This window comes from Dasypus novemcinctus, chromosome 10, assembly GCF_030445035.2.
Source record: "Dasypus novemcinctus isolate mDasNov1 chromosome 10, mDasNov1.1.hap2, whole genome shotgun sequence".
Lineage (NCBI taxonomy): Eukaryota > Metazoa > Chordata > Mammalia > Cingulata > Dasypodidae > Dasypus > Dasypus novemcinctus.
In genome coordinates this window covers 79,646,486-79,666,654 of record NC_080682.1, presented here as the reverse complement: position 1 = coordinate 79,666,654, position 20,169 = coordinate 79,646,486, and the positions used below count along the sequence as shown (strand labels likewise).

General features: G+C 38.7%; 1 protein-coding gene across 1 annotated transcript in view; it reads right to left on the bottom strand.

Moving 5' to 3' along the window:
• The window catches only part of RRAS2 (RAS related 2), a 75,615-nt gene extending 58,312 nt beyond the window's left edge, over positions 1-17,303 (bottom strand). Inside the window, exon 1 of the mRNA XM_058305708.2 lies at positions 16,931-17,303. Coding sequence (XP_058161691.1) covers positions 16,931-17,038 — 108 coding nt within the window. The 5' untranslated portion in view covers positions 17,039-17,303. The remainder of the gene's footprint in view (positions 1-16,930) is intronic.
• Positions 17,304-20,169: the final 2,866 nt, after the last annotated feature.

The following is a 20,169-nucleotide window of genomic DNA, read 5'->3' as shown; positions in this document are numbered from 1 at the left end:
AGAAAGAAGTACAAAAACTATTTTAAAACTTAAAAAAAAAAGACAAACTCCACCTAACAATTCAGTAAATAGAGTAAGTTTTCAGGTACCATAGGATTTTAGAATCTGATGGACCTTAAACACCATCAATTTCATCCCCTTTTTTTACAGATGAAGAAAGCCAGGCCAAGAAAGTACAGATCTTTTTACTGAGTAAGATAATGTAGTAACCTGGGGCTTCTCCCCCTAAAGAAAATAATAATACCATGCAAGAATTTTTGGGGGATATTTTTTTAAAAATCACGTGACATATGTAAATTGGAGACAGCAAAAGTAATAAAGAAAGAAGGAAAAAGAGAACAAGAAAAGAGTAAAGAGAAAGAGACACAACCCCAAGGACTAAAATTTATATACACCTTGCAAATACCACCCGAAGTGAACAGATTTCATATCACTAGTAATGGAACAAAGAGACAATATGATGTGCTTCTGATATGATGCACTGGAAAAACATACAACAAAAACATGTGTGATATTTCTGCCAAATTTGATTTCAATAAGAAAACATAAGAAAAACTCAAATTGTGGGATATTTTACAAAATAATTTTAAGACGAAAAAGACATGACAGTAGAGCGGATATAGCTCAATGGTTGAGTGCCTGCTTCACATGTACAAGGTCCCAGGTTCAATCCCCAGTACCTCCTTAAAAAAAAGGCATGACAAATATATGCAACATGCAATCGTGGATGGGATCCCTGGGCCAGAATTTTTTTTTCCTTTTTACTCTAACAGACATTAGTGAAAGAACTAGTAAAATCTGAATAAAGTTAGAGAACAGTACTGCAATACTTTTATTTAGATAACCATACTAAGGTTATATAAAAGACCATCTCCCTCTTTTGTTCTTCAGAAAATAAACACTAAAGGGATATCATTTCTACAACTTATTTTCAAAAGGGTCAGGAAAAAATGCACAGGGAGCACATGGGAGGGGCACCCAGTGTACAATGAAACCTGAGTCAGGTCTAGAAAGATGACTAAGATTTAGTCAGATATAAGAACATTCTTGGTGAATGAAGGGTACAGCTCAGTAAAGTCATGGATGTAGGACATTTCACACAGATTGTGAATAAGTGTCACCAGACTACGCTTCTCCAAACCCAAGAGTTTAAATATGCCATGTGAGAATAGAAATTTCAAATAGGGAAGGGGCAGGTGTGACAGCTAAATCTGGAATCAAAGCAGGTCTGGGGGTTGTCAGGTGGGGGAAGGAGCCATAGACGGAGCAGAATTTGTAGGAGTAATGGGAAATGGATCACAGATAGGCAAGAGAAGGATGCAGAGAGAGAGGCAAAGGGGTTCTTTAAACAACTAAACAGCACACTCTATGCAATCCCAGGTATCCTAACCTGAGCTAAACAGAAAATGCTACATAAACCTAACCTTTTTTTTTTAAGAAAAACTTAGATATAAGATTCTTTATTATTAAGGTAACTTGTTAAATAAAAAGTGATTTATTTGGGCACGATAGTTTAGGGTAGTGCTTAGAGATTTTATAGTCAGATTCAAGCCTAAGAGCCTCAGTTTCCATATCTGTAAACTGGAAAAAATAAATTGTAAGGATTAAATAACACAATGCATGTAAAGCTTTCAACATGGTGTCTGACACAAGAAAACTGTTCACAATACATTAAAATTATTAATTCAAAGTAATCCTCATAAACCCCTGGTGCTTAAAACAAAAACACCCTCCCCACTCTACCCCCCAAAAGACCTCAAACCCCTAGTATGCGGTTATCGTGTAGGACAGGAAAATGAACTGAAGTCCAACCAGCCACTTTACCAAAAGCATAAACCAAGATCTGACTAAACTGATTCTAAACAAGTTACATAAACATAATATTATGGTTTTTAATTTTTCAATTCTATTAAAACTTATTAATACAAACTCAAGGTCATAATAAAATACAAGATGCCATTTGCATTATCTATATACCAGAGACTTGTTTAGGGAGATTATTAAAGTTTGGTGCTTCTTTCAATGTTTTAACCACTTGTATAAATATTTCATAACTGCAACTTTAACTCAGAATGAAAAATTAAAAATGTGATAAGGCTTAAATCCATGATGCATAATCCATGTGGGGCATCATTCTAAGTAAATGGCAACTGATAGGCATGAAAGTGAAGAAAAGTCATTAAAGTAATTACTAGGATCCATTTTTAGTAATAAAGTATAGAATATTATGAGGGGTTCAGTTACCAAAAAAAAAAAAAAAGGAATGTGGGGTATTTTGTGACAGGCCAGTCAGACAGCTGGAACAAAGCTGTTGGAGCGACAGCTGTGCACCAACTACTGTTCATCTAAAACCACAAACTAAAGTAACCCATGTCAGACAACTTCATTTGACTAACCAGCCAATGGCTCCTTCCTGAAATTGTTTGCTACAAAGAAACCTAAACTGAATGCACAATTTGCAATGATTTGAGGAAGAAGAGAATATAAACAAAACCCCAGTCTGTCTTTAAATACAAAGTGAAAAGCTGAGAATCACAATCTAATATTAAAACAGATTTTCCAACTACTTTAAGACCTACCAAGATTATGATCATAGGACCTCTTAGACCTTATAATGATAAAGAAATAACCCCAAGAGTCAACATTGGATGAAGTTTCAATTACTGATTAAATACAAAATTAATGAAAGTGCTTTGTCACAAAACACTGCAGTGGTTATAAGAGATTTTTAACATTAAATAACTTGCTAATTAAAAAGTAGTTATTTTAAACCAAGTTGTCGGTACAGAAATTCCATACTAATACCTGAGAATAAAATGACCATAATAAATTCAGGTAGTGTTCAAGCAAGCTACTACAGCCATTCATTTAAAACTCTGTAAATCTTCTTTAAATTCTCACAAACACCTTTGTTTCACCTTTTATCTCCATTTTTTGATTCCACAAATCTATGTACCAATCTCTACCTACTGGAAACTGACTTGTCCCTCCGTTTAAATAAGACATATGCCAGGGTGCACTCATGCACATACACACATGGCCAATTTCACAATCTTATTTACTTAACACTTCTTAATTTCAGTCAAAAGTACAAATTTAAATCACGTACCTTTTCTACAAGATTTCTGAAACTTAAATGTTATATCTATCACAAGCATTCCTTTGCAGTCTAACTTGACTACCTGCTTACTATTCTTTTCTTTTAAGCTGACAGATTGCTGATGCTGTAATTTCAACCACATGTCATCATTTAACCAAAAAGAAAGCATCAGGAGAAAAACCACCAGAAAATATGACAAAAGTAATAAATCTTTAAGACCTTACTCTCAGGTTGCTTTCATGAGTCAGAATTCCCACAGAAAAATTAAAATAAGACTATCTTCCCTAAAGACAAATTTTAATGAAAAAATGTTATGGATCAAATGCTAAAACTTGTAACACTCAGGATTCAAGTGTATATATGCCACATAAGACAATCTTTTATAATTACAGAGAAACTCTGAAATCCAAAATGAAAGCCAGTTCTTTGTCCTTTCAAGTAACTAGCTGCTGTGAAAACTCTTCTTTTCTAAGACCTCTTATTTTTCATCTATATCCTATGTTCCACTGATTACCCAATAATAGCAATTAACAAATATTAAAACATTATGCTATGTGCTTAGATCTGCATGACAAAGAAATAACCCTATTCCTAGTCTATGATTCTCACAATCTAAATATGAAGAACAAAATGTACAAATACAACTGAGAGGCACAAATTCTGGCAAAATATTCCAAATCTAGAAAATCCTCTACTAAAATACTTTTGCTTACATTCTAGTCTTCTCAGGGCTTTTCATAATAATGCAAAAGTGAACCAGACAACTGACAATGTGATAGCCAGGTCCTGAGCCTCAACAGACTCCAGCACCTACAATCTGATTTATTGGACTTACCACACTCAGCTAAGATGGAGTTGAAGGACAACCACCACACCATGGAGCCTAGAGTGATTACAACTGAAAGTGGGAGGATTGCATCCAGAATCCAGGTGGAATCTGAGCCTCCTCTTGACATAGAGGTGCAATGGACACAACCAATCCAATGTCCACATAGAAGAGGTGGCATTGGATTGGGAAAAGTGGACATGATGGCTGATGGGTATGGGGAAAGGCAGGAAGAGATGAGAGGTGGAGGCGTCTTTGGGACATGGAGCTGCCCTGGATGGTGCTTCAGAGGCAATCACCGGACATTGTAAATCCTCACAGGGCCCACTGAATGGAATGGAGGAGAGTATGGGCCATGATGTGAACCAATGTATATGAGGTGCAGAGGTGCCCAAAGATGTACTTACCAAATCCAATGGATGTGTCATGATGATGGGAACGAGTGTTGCTGTGGGGGGGAGAGGTGGGGTGGGGGGGTGGGGTTGAATGGGACCTCACATATATATTTTTAATGTAATATTATTACAAAGTCAATAAAAATAAATAAATAAATTAAAAAAAAAAAAAAAGTGAACCAGACACAGAATTGTTGTCTAGCCCTATATAAGAAATGAAAAACTGAAACCCAGAAAAGTGAAGTGACTTGTCCAAGGTCATACAGCCACTACTGAGCCTAACCAAGATGTAAATTTCTTGACTCACAACAAGGATTGTTTTCACTACTTCAAGCTGCCTCTTCTCGGATAAACAGTATGAGTGTGTCAACATCTAAGACCTCTTTAAAAAAAAAAAAAGGGCAGCTATGGGGTTTAATTTCCTTAGAGTAAGTATGACTATGACAAAGAAAATCACAAGGAATCACTCAGAAACAGCCTCTATTTTTTAAACAACCTCTACTTTTATATACTCATGCAGAGGAAATAAAATGATAAAAACAAACTTGATTTTTGTTTCATTATTGAACAAAATTTTTTGTTAAAAAACAAAGAACATAAGATACAAAAATGATGAAAGGAATAAAAACAAATGTTTACATTGTTTCATAAATATATAACCTAATTATACAATAAATGTAAATGTGCTGAACTCCCTATTAAAAGACAAAGATCTCAGATTTAAGATCATATATACCATTTTTAAAAGCGTAAAATAAAAAGACAAAATAAAAAGTTAAACTAAAGTCAGGAAAATGCATATGAACAAAAAGAAGGACGGCAATATTAGTATCACAGGGCAAAACCAACAATAAAACATATCAAGAATGAACCATTTAATGATAAAAGAAAAAAATATAAATCTTAGCATCAAATAATACAGCATCAAAATACATAATTCAAAATCAATTAGAAAGGAAAGGAAAAATTAAAACACAATTTTTGTGGGAGATTTAATAAATATATTTCAGAGTTTCACAGATTAAACAGGTAAGAGAAAATTAAAAAAACAGATTTGAGTAAAACAATCAACAAATTCCATTTTAATAGATTTATGTAAAACTTTGTACCTTATAAGATAAAAATACTCATTTATCTCTCGTGTTCTTGGAATATTTACAAAAATCAATAGTAACTTTGGCTATTAAAAATTCTTAATATTCCAAAAGAGAGAACTTACAGATTACTTTCTTAACTCTAACCCAACAAATCTAGAAATTTATAACCAAAAGAATCCATTCAACCTTTCCCCAAACCTAAACTACTAAAGCTGTAATAGAATATCAAAACTAATTACAAATTATCTAGGAATTAATAAAAAAGAGCAAAACTTCTAATTAAAGTAAACAAGGCAAAAATCAGACCTGCAATGCCTTTCCAAACATCATTAAAAGTACTACAGACTTTGGAATAATGGTAATATAAGAAAATATTCTGGAAATACAAATTTAAAATACAAATTATAGCATATATTTACTTGTAGTATTTTGAGAAATAGATGGCAATTTAACCCTGTTCAAAAAGAGAAAGTAACAAAAAAAGTTTACATATGAGATCATGAAAAATTCTATACACAACACAAAACAAGCAAACTTCCAATCACACACAGACACATACACATACACACACACACTTACTGAAGTAGGACTCCCTTTTGCTTCCAGACCATTCTAATGTCTTTACACACCGCAAGCAAAGATTTGCCTAGATCTGCATTTTACAGCTTAACACACACACAATGATCTCCCTAGCCTCTTCCATTTGCCTTAGTGCAGAAAGCTTAAACATAAGAATTTAAACATGAAAACTACCCCTTTAACTTTCACCTCCAATTCTCCAAAATTGCACCTCTTAGTTAAAGGCCCAAATTTGCCTGCACACATTGGAGGATTTAATGGAACTTCTCATTTGCTAAAATTCTGCTATTGATATTATTCAAAAATTGAAGCTCCAAATTGTTGACTTAGACTTCAGCATCAAAACAAAAAGGAAATCTCTCAAGCCCAGGGGCAATTTTGAAGGCTGACCAGCTCTTAACATCCAACACCAAGAAGAGCTGTAACAGCTAAAAACAACTCTTTTGGGATGATGAACATGAACAAAAAGAATTAAAGGAAGGAGGGGAGGGGAGGGGAAGATAGGGAAGGGAAGAGATTATGCCAAACAAGGAAAACTCTTCCCCTAGAAGGAATTGCTTCATTAAACAATAACAAGTTTTTTAAAAAATACCAACTCTGTGACCTTAAGCAAAGACAAGAGAACATTCAACTACTGTTCAATATCAGACTGAGATATCAAAAGCACCAAATCTGTTTTGGAGAGATAGCAACTGAATTTGACGCCAGAAAATCTTACTGGTGATAAAGAAGGCAAATTTGACAAATTCTCTCAGAATGGAGAATACCATATCCTTTTCATTCATTAATTTAAAACAGTATGGTAAACAACAAGATTACAGAAATCAATGAAATAATGATAGATATTTTAGAAGGTAACTGAGAAAATGAATACAAAAATAGAGAAAACATTTCCAGACCTGAAAGTGTTTCATCCTCTTTCAGGGAAAATTAGTAAACAGAGAAAAACTTCAAATCATAACCTGATAAATGTTTTCATTGCCAATGCTAAAGAATACTGCCAGCATTCAAATAGAAAGCAAATTACTCCTGCCAAATAGAAACTTGGGAACAGCCAGATGAATATAAGATAAGGAAAATAAAGCAGTATCTCAACTGTCTCAATACAAATCCCCTGTGATCCAATAATTTTATACCCAGACAAATTATCATTTATCATGCAAAAGTAAATATATTCCTAAATATCTTTTCAATAAAAAAGAACTTGAAAGTGTTTTGTAGATCATAATTCAAAATAAAATAAGCAGTTGATAAGGATGGTTTATAAGCACTAAAACCAGGTAAAATAATAAATAGGAAATAAAAGCAATAATCCTTAATGAGAAGTATCAATACCACTGAGTATTAACTACTATAATTATAATAACAAAACAATGTGGGAGGGGATGTAGCTCAATGGTTGAGTGCCTGCTTCCCACATGCGAGGTCCTGGGTTCAAGCCCCAGTACCTCTTTAAAAAAACACACAATTTTTTAAAAATACTGCAAACATATATACTTTTGATTGCTTTAAATGGGACCAAATTAAACTTATGGAAGAATGAATGAAAACAAGCAAACAAAACTGCTAAATTCCTCATGTTCCATAACCAGGACTAAAACACTATTATTCTGATTTCTTAATTACGTTTACGATTATGAAGATTTTAAGGTAAATCCCAGTAGGAAAAAAAAAAAAGAGTCTACTTTTCAAAACCTCACAGAATACAAGAAAAACAACATCAACTCTATGGCAAAGGGAGGAAAATCACTATGCTGAAGACTGCAATCCATGGCCAAAATTTATATTAGTCTAATCTAAATGCATCAAACTCTCTTTTCCAGACTTCTCTGCCCTCAGAATTCCACAGAGATTTTCTCCTTAAGCAGCCTTCATTAAAAGTCATATCTATAATACAAGAAACAGAAATAGCAAAATATTTTCATTGGTTTATTAAGAAGCTAGCCCTAGAAAGCTGTCAATAACAGTTTCATGCTTATACCAAAGAATTAAATCTGATCCTAAATATTTGGTATTTTGCCAATACGTCTACTGATAAGGGATTACTGGAAGTCAGTCACAGTATTTGAAAACAAACCCTAGTCTCTCCTTAGCTATTTTATACTTTTTTGTAGAGGCCAAGGTACAAGAGCAAAACATTTTTGCAAATATAAATGTTTGTATCTGGCACAGGAACAATACATTTTAGACTGGTTAGAATTACTGGTAGTTTATTTTAAAGCAAAGGAAAAAACAACTGAACTTGAGTTTGCTGTCTCCCAGAACAAGATGTACAAATATGGTATGATGGTAGTTTTCATCTTCCTCTTCCGTTATTTTAAATATTGTACAAGCTACTATTAAGGCCAATTTTTTGGAAAGTCTTAAAAATCACTCCAAATATAAACATTAAGTGAATCAAACAACAGTAACAGTGTCTTTGGTATATTAAACTTTTGTTCTTTGTGCATCTGTAATTTAATTTTCTTCTTAAATATAAAAGTTTGCCTTTGGTACAACTAAATTAAAACAGAGTGCTAATTATTAAAAAAAAAAAAAAAAAAGCCTATTAGGGTTCAATGCTTGTTTCAAGTTCTCTTTGTCTTTTTCCTGAGGTCACAGTCCAAACACTAGGCTCGAAATTTATTTCAATTAGCTTTTGTCTGTCCCTTCTTCAGTATGTATGGTAGATTGAACTGCAAACCCCAATTTAGACATGTTCTTAATCTTAATCCATATCATCGGGGTATAAACTCACCGTAAATAGGACCTCTTGAAGGTGTTAATTTTAGTTATGGTATAGCACAACTAATTGAGGGTGAGTCTTGATTGAGAATAGTGGAAGCCTTATAAAAGGGAAGAAACTGGAAGCCAAAGTGAGACAAGGCCACAGGGAGAAGCAGGAAGTGGGAAATCCAAAGGAAAGAAGAGGACATGCCATGTGACAGAAAGCAGAAATAAAGCCAAGGAATCCCAAGCACTGCTGGCAGTCCAGCACCAAAGTATAAATGACCCCAGAAGGAAGCAAGCCTTCTAGCCTCAAGACCATGAGCCTTTAAGCTGAAACCAGTTTGTGATATTTCTCACAGCAGTCTGGCAAATTAAGGCAGTGTGGTAATGTCATTCTCTTGAAATAAGTGTGGTAATGTCATTCTCTTGTTTCTGTGTGTATTCCACCTTAGAGTATTTTTGTCCCCATCATTTGTCATTACTTGATTTTGAGTATATGTTCATATCCTGAGAATGTGAAACATATATGATCCCAAAAGAACGAAAGCTACTACCTTCAGAAGGGTCTCCGCCTGTTTTAGTTTCCTAGGCTGCTCAAGCAAATACCATGAAATAAGCTGGTTTAAACAATGGAAATGTATTAGCTTAGGTTTTGAGGCTAAAAGAAATTCCAAATCAAAGTGTTATCAAGGTGGTACTTTCTTCCTGAGGACTGGCGGTCTGGGGCTGACTGCCAGCAAGTCTTGGCTCCTCTGTCACATGGCAAGGCACATGGCAGATCTGCGGGTCTCTCTCTCTCTCCTCTTCCAGGTCCATTTCAGCTGCTTGCTTCCTGTGGCTTTCACTCTGTCTAAATTTCATTCTCTTGTAAAGGACTCCAGTAGTAGGACTAAAACCCATCCTGATAGAAGTAGGTCACAATATAATTAAAGAAACTTCATCAAAAGGCCCTTTCAACAATGGGTTTATACCCGTAGGAATGGATTAAATTTAAGAACATGTTTTTCTGGGGTACATGCAGTTCAAACCACCATAGCTCCCAATCCTTCTATCCTTTCCCACCCCATTCTCACCCATGCCCTACAGGTAACCAATCTCAATCTCTGATTTATCCTTCCTGTGTACTTCCTCTTGTACCTTGTTTTTGTCACTTTACAATACATCCTGTAAAGTCCACCACATCAGTTCACAGAGATCCTTCTCATTCATTTTTACAGCTGCATAATGCTCCTTTGGGTGAATACACCATGTTTTATTCACCACTCTCCTATCATGTAGACCGTTTCTAATTTCTGTAATCACAAACAATGCTGCAGCCTCATATATGTATGCTCCCATACTGTTGGAAGTCTGTCTTCAGAGTAAATTCCTGGAATTGGGATTGTTGAGTCAAAAGGTAAGTACATATGTTGTCAAATCAACATTTGTTTTACAAGTCTCCTGATAAGATGTACTAAGAAGAACACAACATTACTTCTTTGTTATCCCTGCCAAAAATGCGTAACCTGAATTTAATCTGAGGAAACACAAAAACCAAAACAAAATGAATTTAGAGAATTCTACCAATAAGTCACCTATACTCTTCAAAAATGCCAATATGATAAAATGCACAGACTGATGAAATGTTACAAATTAAAGAATAAAGAGAAACAAAAACAGAATGCAATGCATAAATCTGAGATTTTCCTCTGCTATGAAGGGCATTACTGGACAATTGGCAAAATCTGAAAAACTTTTACACATTGGATAATAGTAATGTATCAATGTTAATTTCTGACTGTGGTTACTGCGCTAAGTTTATGGAAGTAAATGCTTTTGTTTTTTGGATTTGGGGGGAGAAGGATAAAGTAAACATGGTAAAATGTTAGCATTTAGGAAATATCAGTGAAGTTTTAAGAAAAAGCAAGAAGGGATGTCAGACCTTTACTTACACAGTATCCAGCACTCTTTTACCTAAGAAAACACATTATTGTCTGAGTTGACAATAATGTTAGCTGACAATATTAAACTACTAGTAAATACAAACAATAAGTTCTGTGACTATATTTGAATTAATCTATGATTTAATGCTATGTCACCAATAAAAATCACACAGCTTTAATAAAACATAAAAAATATAATTTGCAAGGGCTTTGAGGAACTCAGTCTAATTATGTCCCCAGGAGCATAACTGTAGACAAACTTACATTTCATTGCTTCTTTTAGGACCACACAGAAAATATGTGAAAAAATGTATTAAGTTCTGTCTTTTTCACAAAAGCCTGAGACACATTTCTCTTTGGGAAACAGAACTAAATGAAAGGCCTACCAAGGACATTAGTATAAACTAAGTTTCAATCCCAAACAGACTCAACTGCTCTACTCAAAGTATGTCAAGATCAAGGCCTTTCAAGAAGATGCAATAACTATTAACTCCATACTGTCTACCAGCAAAGTGAAAATCTTTTTACTCACTATCACTTTTCAGTAAAGGAAGGCACAGTAGAACTAATACACTGAAATACCTTATTTTTCCCCACAAAGGAATAAATGTTTCCATGGAGTGACAAAATCTGTGTCAATCTTACAAGAGCAATTTTAATTTGAAAAAGGAAACTTTAAAAAGTTTTTTTTAATTGCTTTAATAAAGACTCTTTCCCCATTCTTCCCCCACTTTTAAAGTTACCCACTTATTTTCCTAGTGAATTAAACAGACTACTTTCATTTCCAAGCTTACGATAGATGCATGACATTTCAGGGGTACAGATGAATTAAAATCTCTTTCCACACAGAGCAACCTGTCCTCACTTTGTCTTCTAATGGATTCTATCAAGGGAAAGGAGCATCCTTGACCTACACAAGAGAAGCGCCCCCATTACACTCCTGTCTACTCCAAGACAGGCAGGCAGGCACACAGACACTCGAAGGACAGAAGACACAGGAAGAATGGATTTAAAGTCAAGAAACCCTAGGTTAGAATTTCCTTCTGCTTCTCCTCTGACAAATGCAGCCATCCTCTACAAAAAGGGTTCTTAACCAGGGGTCCGTGAGCTAGAATTTAAATTAAAAAAAAAAAACAAAACATTATTCTTGTGGGGACGTGTTGGTACAGGTGTGATATATTTATTAAATAATACACAGTAGAGTGTGGACTTAGTAAGGGGTCTGTGGTTTTCACCTGACAAAGGGATCCGTGGAACAAAAAAGGTTAAGAACCCCTGCTCTACAAGAAAATGTTCTTCTTCCAGTGCCTAGAATTTGTATCCAGGAAATGCCAAAAGGTAACACTTCAACTATTACCACAACAAAGGATATCTCTGGGATATACCAGCAGGGGAGATGTGCTCAATGCTAGGAACTCATTTGTAAATTACTCTGAAAATACAAAGCAAGAATGCTGCAAAGTAAAACTAAGACTATAAATGAAGTTTCAAATTCACAGATAAAAGTTAACAGTTATTTTAAGTGATTTCTAATTGCAGGAAGAGTCCTCAAGATGTAGTTATGCAATAGCAATTCAGGAATCTATATTCATAACCTTCACACATGGACCAATTAACTATTAACATAAGTCTTGAAATCTCTTTCAGGGTCTCTGCCCCAGCACTTAGCAAGAGATAAACTGTAAATAAAAAGCAATGTTTGAGTCAGGTCTCAGCTAACAGGCTGACCAAAAAGTCAAGACCTGAGGAATCTACTAACTTCTTCATAGCTCAAAATCTGACAAACTCCAGGAAAAAAGGTTAGGATGCTAACCACAATAAGATACCACTTCACACCCACTGGGATGGCTATTATTAAACAAACAGAAAATAACAAGTGTTGGCAAGGATGTGGAAAAAATTAGAACCCCTGTGCTGCTAATGGGTATGCTGAATGGTGCAGCCACTACGGAAAAGTCTGGCAGTTCCTCAAAAAGTTAAACACAGAGTTACCACATGACCTGGCAATCCCACTTCTAGGTATATACCCAAAAGAAATGAAAGCAGGGACTCAAAATATACTTGTTCCCTTATGTTCACAGCAGTTATTAATCACTGAAGTTAAAGGGTGGAAACATCCCAAGTGATGAATGGATGAAGAGATGAATGGACAAACAAAATGTGGTATGGCTATATAATGTAATATTACTCAGCCATAAAGATCTGATAAAACTGACAGCATGGATGAAACCTGAAAACATTATGCTAAGTGAAAAAAGCCAGATACAAAATGATAATACTGTATGAGTCCACTTATATGGAATATCTTGAATAAGCAAATCCAGAGGCAGAGAGTAGATTAGCATTTACCAGGGGATGTAAGTAGGGGAGGGGAAAGGGGAATTGTTCAATAGGTACGAAGTTTCTATTTGGGTGATGAAAAAGTTTTGGTAATGGATGGAGGTGACTGTGGCACTACACTGAGAATCTAATGCCCCTGAAGTACACCCATAAAAATGGTTAAAATGGGAAAAATAAAAATCTATTGATTATTCCATTATTTCCTAAAATTGGATCCCAACTGATACTTTCCCCAACTCAAACAGAATCAATATTGAATCAATATTCAATAAATCATTTAAATGATTTGACATCATTTAACTATCAAATAAAATTAAGGAGGGGAGAGAAGATGTGGCTCCAGCAGTTGGGCACTGGCCTACCACATGGGAGGTACCAGGTTCAGATCCAATGCCTCCTAAAAAGAAGACAAACACACATTGAAGACACAGTGAGTACAAACAATGGAGGAAGGGGGTAATGGAAGGAGGGGGGGAAGTAAATTAAATCTTGAAAAAAAAAGAAAACTAAGGAGTGGAGTACAGGGTTGGAGAAGGCATGAAGATTTAAAATAGCAGACCAAATTACGTCAAGGAAAAAAACAAATAAATTACAAATTTTGACACCAAGATAAGGAAATAATAGCAGCAAATAAAACCAGGTAACAATTATTACTTACTCTGTAGGTGGCACTGTGCTGAATGATTTACATGCATTACTTTCTTTACTCCAAAAACCCCAAAGTACTATTATTATTCTCACTTTTCATATGGGGAAACAGAGGTTTAGAGAGCCTAAGAACTCAACCAAAGACACAAAGCTAATTAAGTAAGAAATACTTCAAATTTCAAAGATGCATATTTGTTCACTCAAGCCTAACATTTTACAAAGAAACTGAAGCCCTGAAGAGATGAAGCAATTTGCCCAGTCACCTGGATAGAGATCTGCAACATTCCATTTTGCACAATGTTAAGATCACTTCCCACCTAGAGTTTACTCATCATTTAGGTATTCTACTTACCAGAAGAACTTAAAACACTGTTTTCAAAGACAAGAGAAAAACAAGGAGGTCATGTACACACATAAACTTTTAATAACATAATACTTTGCATTCCTTCATCACTAATATGTATATAGTGTGATACTTTATATTCATTGTTAAAAAGGAAAAGGTACCTTAATTAAATAAACATTACCTTAATTTCCTAATTTTGCAGCTGTTCATCAACATAGAATGGAACAACTAAATCTGAGGTCTAAGAAAGTCAGGGTTAGAAGCAAGGTTGTTTTAAGTTCTCCACTCCCCAAATCTGTTCATTATATACTCTGTTAAAGATTATTTATTAGAAAACAAAATGTCTACTGAAAACTGTAAAAACAGTGCGTCATTTTAGCTGTGATAAAATAAATAAATAAAAAACAAGTGAGCCATCCTAATTTCATACAAAGAGAACTGACTTTCCCTTGTTAGAGTGATTACCCTTTAGCTCTTTCCTTTTACTCCAATTATTACCGCTGGACAATCAGAGCAGAAGAGGTTTTAACTCCCCAAGAGTAAGACAATAAACAGTTGTCCTGATAAGTGCTGGTGATAAGCTCCATCCTCTAAGCTTGACAGAATAACAGCAGAATAATAATGTAGGCAGTCTTGCTAGGTTCTAGACATTGTCCTAAGGCCTTGGCACATGTTAACTCATTTAATTTTCAATTTTCATGTCAACTGTATATGGTACTTTGTATTTCCCCAGTTAACAGATAAGAAAAACTGAGGTACAGAGAGGTTAAGTAACTTGCTTACACTTACACCTGCAGCAAGAGGCAGGGATGGGACTGACTCTAGCCAGGTGATCTGGCTCCTGTCTCTCCCGAAAGTCTCCTCACCTGGAGAGCCCATGATCCTTCTTTGGTCACTGGCCCCAAGAAGTGTGCTACTTCATTCCCCTGCTTGCCTGCCTCCTCTCCCTTACTCAGAGAGGACATGTACTCTCTCCTCACCACTAAGCCTACAAAGTACTTCTATCAACTCTTCCCAAACTGACTTCTCTGTGATTCTGAATTCCCTTTGCATTTAACTGTTCGTTATAGAACCATACATATACACACATATAATAATGGTTACCATTAACTAAGCACCCACTAAATCATAGAGACCATGCTAAGAACTTTCCCATAATTTAAAGAGTTACAATGAATGTGTAATTGGACCCATTTTACTGATGGGCAAAATGAGGCTGAGAGAGGCTGAATATCTTGGCAATGTTCTCACAGCCAGTAAAAGAGAAAAGGACATGCTTACTCAAGTCTGTATGAATTAAAGTTCACACTCGTTCTCTAGGTATGCATAGTCTTTCTCATGCACTTCTTTGATATTATCTAGAGCATTTAGTTATAGTGCTCCCCCTAAAAAGTTAAGAAATATTTGTAGTTTAAATATTTTAGGTAACACTATCAATACTGGACACTAGGATTATTCACCCAACCCTCCCCTCCCAACACTAACCAGAAGAGTACAGTCCCCTTAGAAAACTATAAATTGTTTGCCATTAGTTAGTTTCTCTTGGCCCTAGGGAGGTGGCAAAATGAGAGCATCCCTGATCCTGAAGCCTGCTAAACTGAAACCAATCTCCCCTCCTACTGTAATTTTTTAACCCACTAAAGGGCACACTATAAATGCTCACTACATAAATACCCTCTCTTCTTGGACACATAAGTTTTTGCAGCATCTCACTAAATTTCATCGAAAGTGCTAAAACAGCTTTTAATTCTCCGAAATGTTACAGCAGCAATGATTGCTTGTTTTGTCAACATGAAAGGTAACAATCACATTTCTGTTACTGTCACTATGAACATTAAGTGAAATGAAATGAGCTATTCGAGTATTCCAATTGATGGCAAATGGGTGAAACAGAAATCAGAAATAAAGTATTTCACCAAAGCGGCTTTAAACTATTCTCCCTACAGTATGAATGTCTTTGTTACCTGTTAAAACGGACTACCTTGGTTCTTTCAAAACAAATGCCACCCCTTTCATATTGAGAAAAGTATAAAGATATTCAGGTTTCTCTTTTTTTTTTTTTTTTTTTTTTTGATGAGGGGAGCCTCTCGCCAAAAGCAAAGTCAAAGAACGGAGAATTTCACCTCTCTGTTCTTTACCACCACCCCTGACTTTCGGCCTCTAGCAACCAGAGAGGGGTGGGGGTGGGGGAGAGGGTGGCTGTAATTGGGAACGCACGCCTCAATCTGCGCTTAGCCTGGCCCATCCCAAACTTCACCTTGGCACACAGAGAAGCACGAAAACATCAGGAATTCCTAGGAAACCGTCTCACCCTTATCGGAGAATAGTTTTAACTTCCTCGAAGCCACTATTTCCCTAGGGTATTATCACACACTCCCGCCCGAACGAATTACCTAAAGGATGACTTAAAAGAAAAGCACGAACACACACAAAGAAAAAACACACTGCTGGAAGCGGGCAGCTCCGGCTCAGCCTGCGCAAAGCCCCGAGACCACGCGGAGCTGCAGCCAAGTTGCCACCGCGCTCGCACCGACGGTGCAGAAGGCGCTGCGGGGGCCGCTGGCCAGGCAGCGCGCGGGGCTCCCACCGCACGCCCGACGCCGGGGCCCCGGGGGCAGGAAGCCCGGCCCCGCGGCGCTGCCTCTCCCGAGGGCTCCGGCCCCCGCCGCAGCGATAAGGTGGATCCGCGCTCCCCACCCTGCCAGCTCCGCCCTCCCGCCACATTCCTGAGAAGCCGGACTCGGCGGACGCCGGCCCGGGCGCCGGGCAAGCAGGAGCGCGGCGCCGCAGCCGCAGGGCAGGAGGGCAGAGCCCGCCCCGCGCCCAGCCGCCCTCCGCCCCGGCCCCCGGCCCCCGGCCCCCGCCCCCGGCCCGCGCGGCGCCTCCGGGGCGGGGTTGCGGCGCCCGCCCCGCCACAGGTAGCGCGAGCCCCCGCCCGCCGCCGCCCCGGCAGGCCCGCTCCAGGCACCTGGATGAACTGGATCGTGAGCGCCGATTTGCCCACGCCGCCGCCGCCGACCACCACCAGCCGGTACTTCTCCTGGCCGGAGCCGTCCCGCCAGCCGGTCGCGGCCATGGGGCCGCCGCCGAGCCCAGCCCGGCCGCGCCGAGCCGTCGCCGCGCGCCCTAGGCCCGGCCCGGGGGACGTGTGCGGCCGGCGGGCTGCGGGCGAGCAGCCGGGTGGGGATCCCGGGCGCCGGGAGCCGCCGGGAGGGCCGGGCTGCGCGGGACGCGGCGCCGGGGGCCGGCCGGTCCCGCCCAAGGCGCGGAGCAGCAGCGGGTCCGCCCGGGCAGGGGCGGCGGCGGCCGGGGGGCGCGCTCCTCCTCGGGTCTCGGTGGTGCCCGCGGAACGCAGCCTCCAGCGCCGCTACAAATGGCCGTCTGGGGGCCGGGCTGCGGGGCCGCAGGGCTGCATATGCATGAGGGGGCGGGGGCGAGGCGGGGCCGCGCGGGCCTGGCGCCGAGATTCGGGAGTTGGCGGAGGCTCCAGACCCCCACCCGGGTGCCTCGCCAATCCCTGGGCTCTGAGTGTGTGTGTGTGCGCGCGCGTGTGAGAGAGCGAGAGGAGACAGAGTGTGTGTGTGTGGGAGTGTGGAAGTGGGGTGTCAGTGACTGGGTGTGACCGTTATTGTGTATGTCGGATTGTGTGCATGAAAAATACGTTATGTGACAGCATATGTGCGTCATCTTAATTTCATGTGTAGGAGAATAAATATCGTGTTTGAAGATAGTGATCGTGGTAGTGTGAAAAATAGTCTATGACAGTGACTGAGGATCAGACCTGTCACAGAAATTGTGTGTGATGGAATTGTGGGGGTCACAGTGTGAGGAATGTGACAGTGGCTGTGAGAATAAGTCACAGTGATTGAGCATGTGTGGACAAGAGTTGAAGGTGACAGATTCTGAATGTGTCAGCAGAATACCTCAGTGGCTATGTGTGTGAGAGAGAAATATGTGGTCATTGTATCTAAGGAGTGTGAGCATGAGAGATTTGTTTTTCTTATTGAATACACCGCATACCAGGCACTGTGTTCAATGTTAGAGATGTGCTGGTGAATAAAAGAAGGTCCCTGCCCTCAGAGAACTTAGAGTCCAGTGGGGGAAACAGCCAGGGCAACAGGCAAATTACAAGGCCTAAAGATAAAGGCTATGACTTCATGAGTACTGGGTTACATGTATAAATAAGATAGAAGAAGAATAATTGGAAGAAGAGTATTCCAGGGAGAGGAAACCACATATGCAAAAGCTAGAGCAGAGAAGGAATGATTGTCATATGATTTTGAATGTTGGGGGAGATTGTATGATGTTGATTGTAAATGAAAAGATGATTTGTGTGTACGTCAGTTTAACCAAATGTAGCAGGAATTGCAGCTCTGGGTAGAGGATCTGGGGCCAGAATGCCTGAATTCAAATCTCGTCTCTGCCACTGATGGTATGGTATTGGGAACTTAACCTCTGTGCTTCCTCTTCTGTAAAATAAGGATAATAAGACTACTTCTCTCGTGGTTTTTTTTGTTTTTTTTTTTAATAAGAATCAAATGAATCAATACATATAAAGCACATAAAACAGTGTCTGGCACGTAGTAACCAAGAGCATGACTTCAAGCTCTTGAGCACTATTTGGTGACCTTAATGGCTCACTTGGAACCAGTAGAACGCAGGGGAAGAGAGCCTGCATAACTTTAGAGACTAGGTCAGGAGAGACCAGGCAGCTTCACCTGTTCTCTTGGGATGCTCACACTGGGGAAAACAAAGTAAGAAGTCTGAACTACCCTGAGATTGCCATGCTGGAGAGGCCACATATAGGCACGCCAGTCCAAAGTCCAGCTGAGCTCCCAGCAGACCACCAACAGAGAGCACCGGCCATCTGAGTGAGCCGTCTTGGACACCCAGCGCATCGAGTCTTCAGATAACCACAACCCCAGTCAGCATCTCACCGACACTACATGAAAGACCCAAGCAAGAACTGCCCAGCTGAGCCCTGCCTGAAATTCATGACCAGCAAAATCATGCGCAAAATGAAAGAGTAAAATGGTTGTCCTTTTTTTAACATTTTGCTTGGAAATAATTTCAATGTATAAAGTGTAAAGAGCACCCAAATACCTGTTACTCAAATTTACCTGTTGTGAATATTTTATCTCACTTGCTTTGTCATTCACCTCTAGACAGATAAATGATAGGGATATATGTGATATGGAAATATCATTTCTTTTCTGGACCATTTCAGGGTAAGTGACATACATCATGACCCTTTACCATGACTCTTTACTCCTGAATACTTCAGTGTGTATTTCCTAAGAATAGAAGTCTTCACATAACCATTAGCACAGTTATCAACTTCAGTAAATTTAACATTGATATGGATACTTACGTCTAACTTAGAATTCATATTCCAATTTAGTGAGTTGACTCAGTAATGTCCTTTAGAGCATTTTTCCCCTCCAGAAAAGGATCTAGTCTCTGGTCAGGCATTGCATTATTTGTCAAATCTCTTTACCTTCCTTTAATATGGTACAAAATGGTGGTTTTAAGTTGGTTGAGGTTTTCTTTGGATATCTGTTATGCAGCAGTAGTAATCAGAATAGACTTCAATGACATATTATTGTCAATGTGAAAAAAGAAAGTAGAAAATGAAGAAAGAGAGAGAGAGAGAAAAGAAGAGCCGTGACAAGACAGGGCTGAAAAGGGCCAGCTATTCTGCCCACAGATACCTCTCAGTGCCTGCCCACCCTGGAATGAACCGTAATTCCTCAGGACCACATCCACATCCACCCTATTCCTTCCATGGTTTTTTGATTGTACTCAAACCTGAGTATTCAGCAAGCAAGAAGCCCATGTGCTCAATTCCACCCGAGCATATTTCCAAAGGGCTTTCTTGTTCTTAGAAAGCACTCCAAAAGCCCACAGCAAAAAGAAACTGCCCTGCAAATATAAATCACCACAGTGCTAGAATGTGGGAGAGAAGAGCAAGTTGTGCCAAATTCAAAGTGATTTTTCATCTTAACCTGAAAAGTTTCCTTCTGCCGTACCTGGGAGACAATAGGTAAGTACACAAATCTTCATGAGAAGAATGAATCTTGGAGAAAATGCTAGAGATCATCCTCCTTACCTGACAGATATCCTGTGACTAGGGAAGGAATTTCCCAACATCACTCAACAAGTGGTTAGTAGGAATTAGGACACAGGTCTCCTGACTCCTCTCCTCAG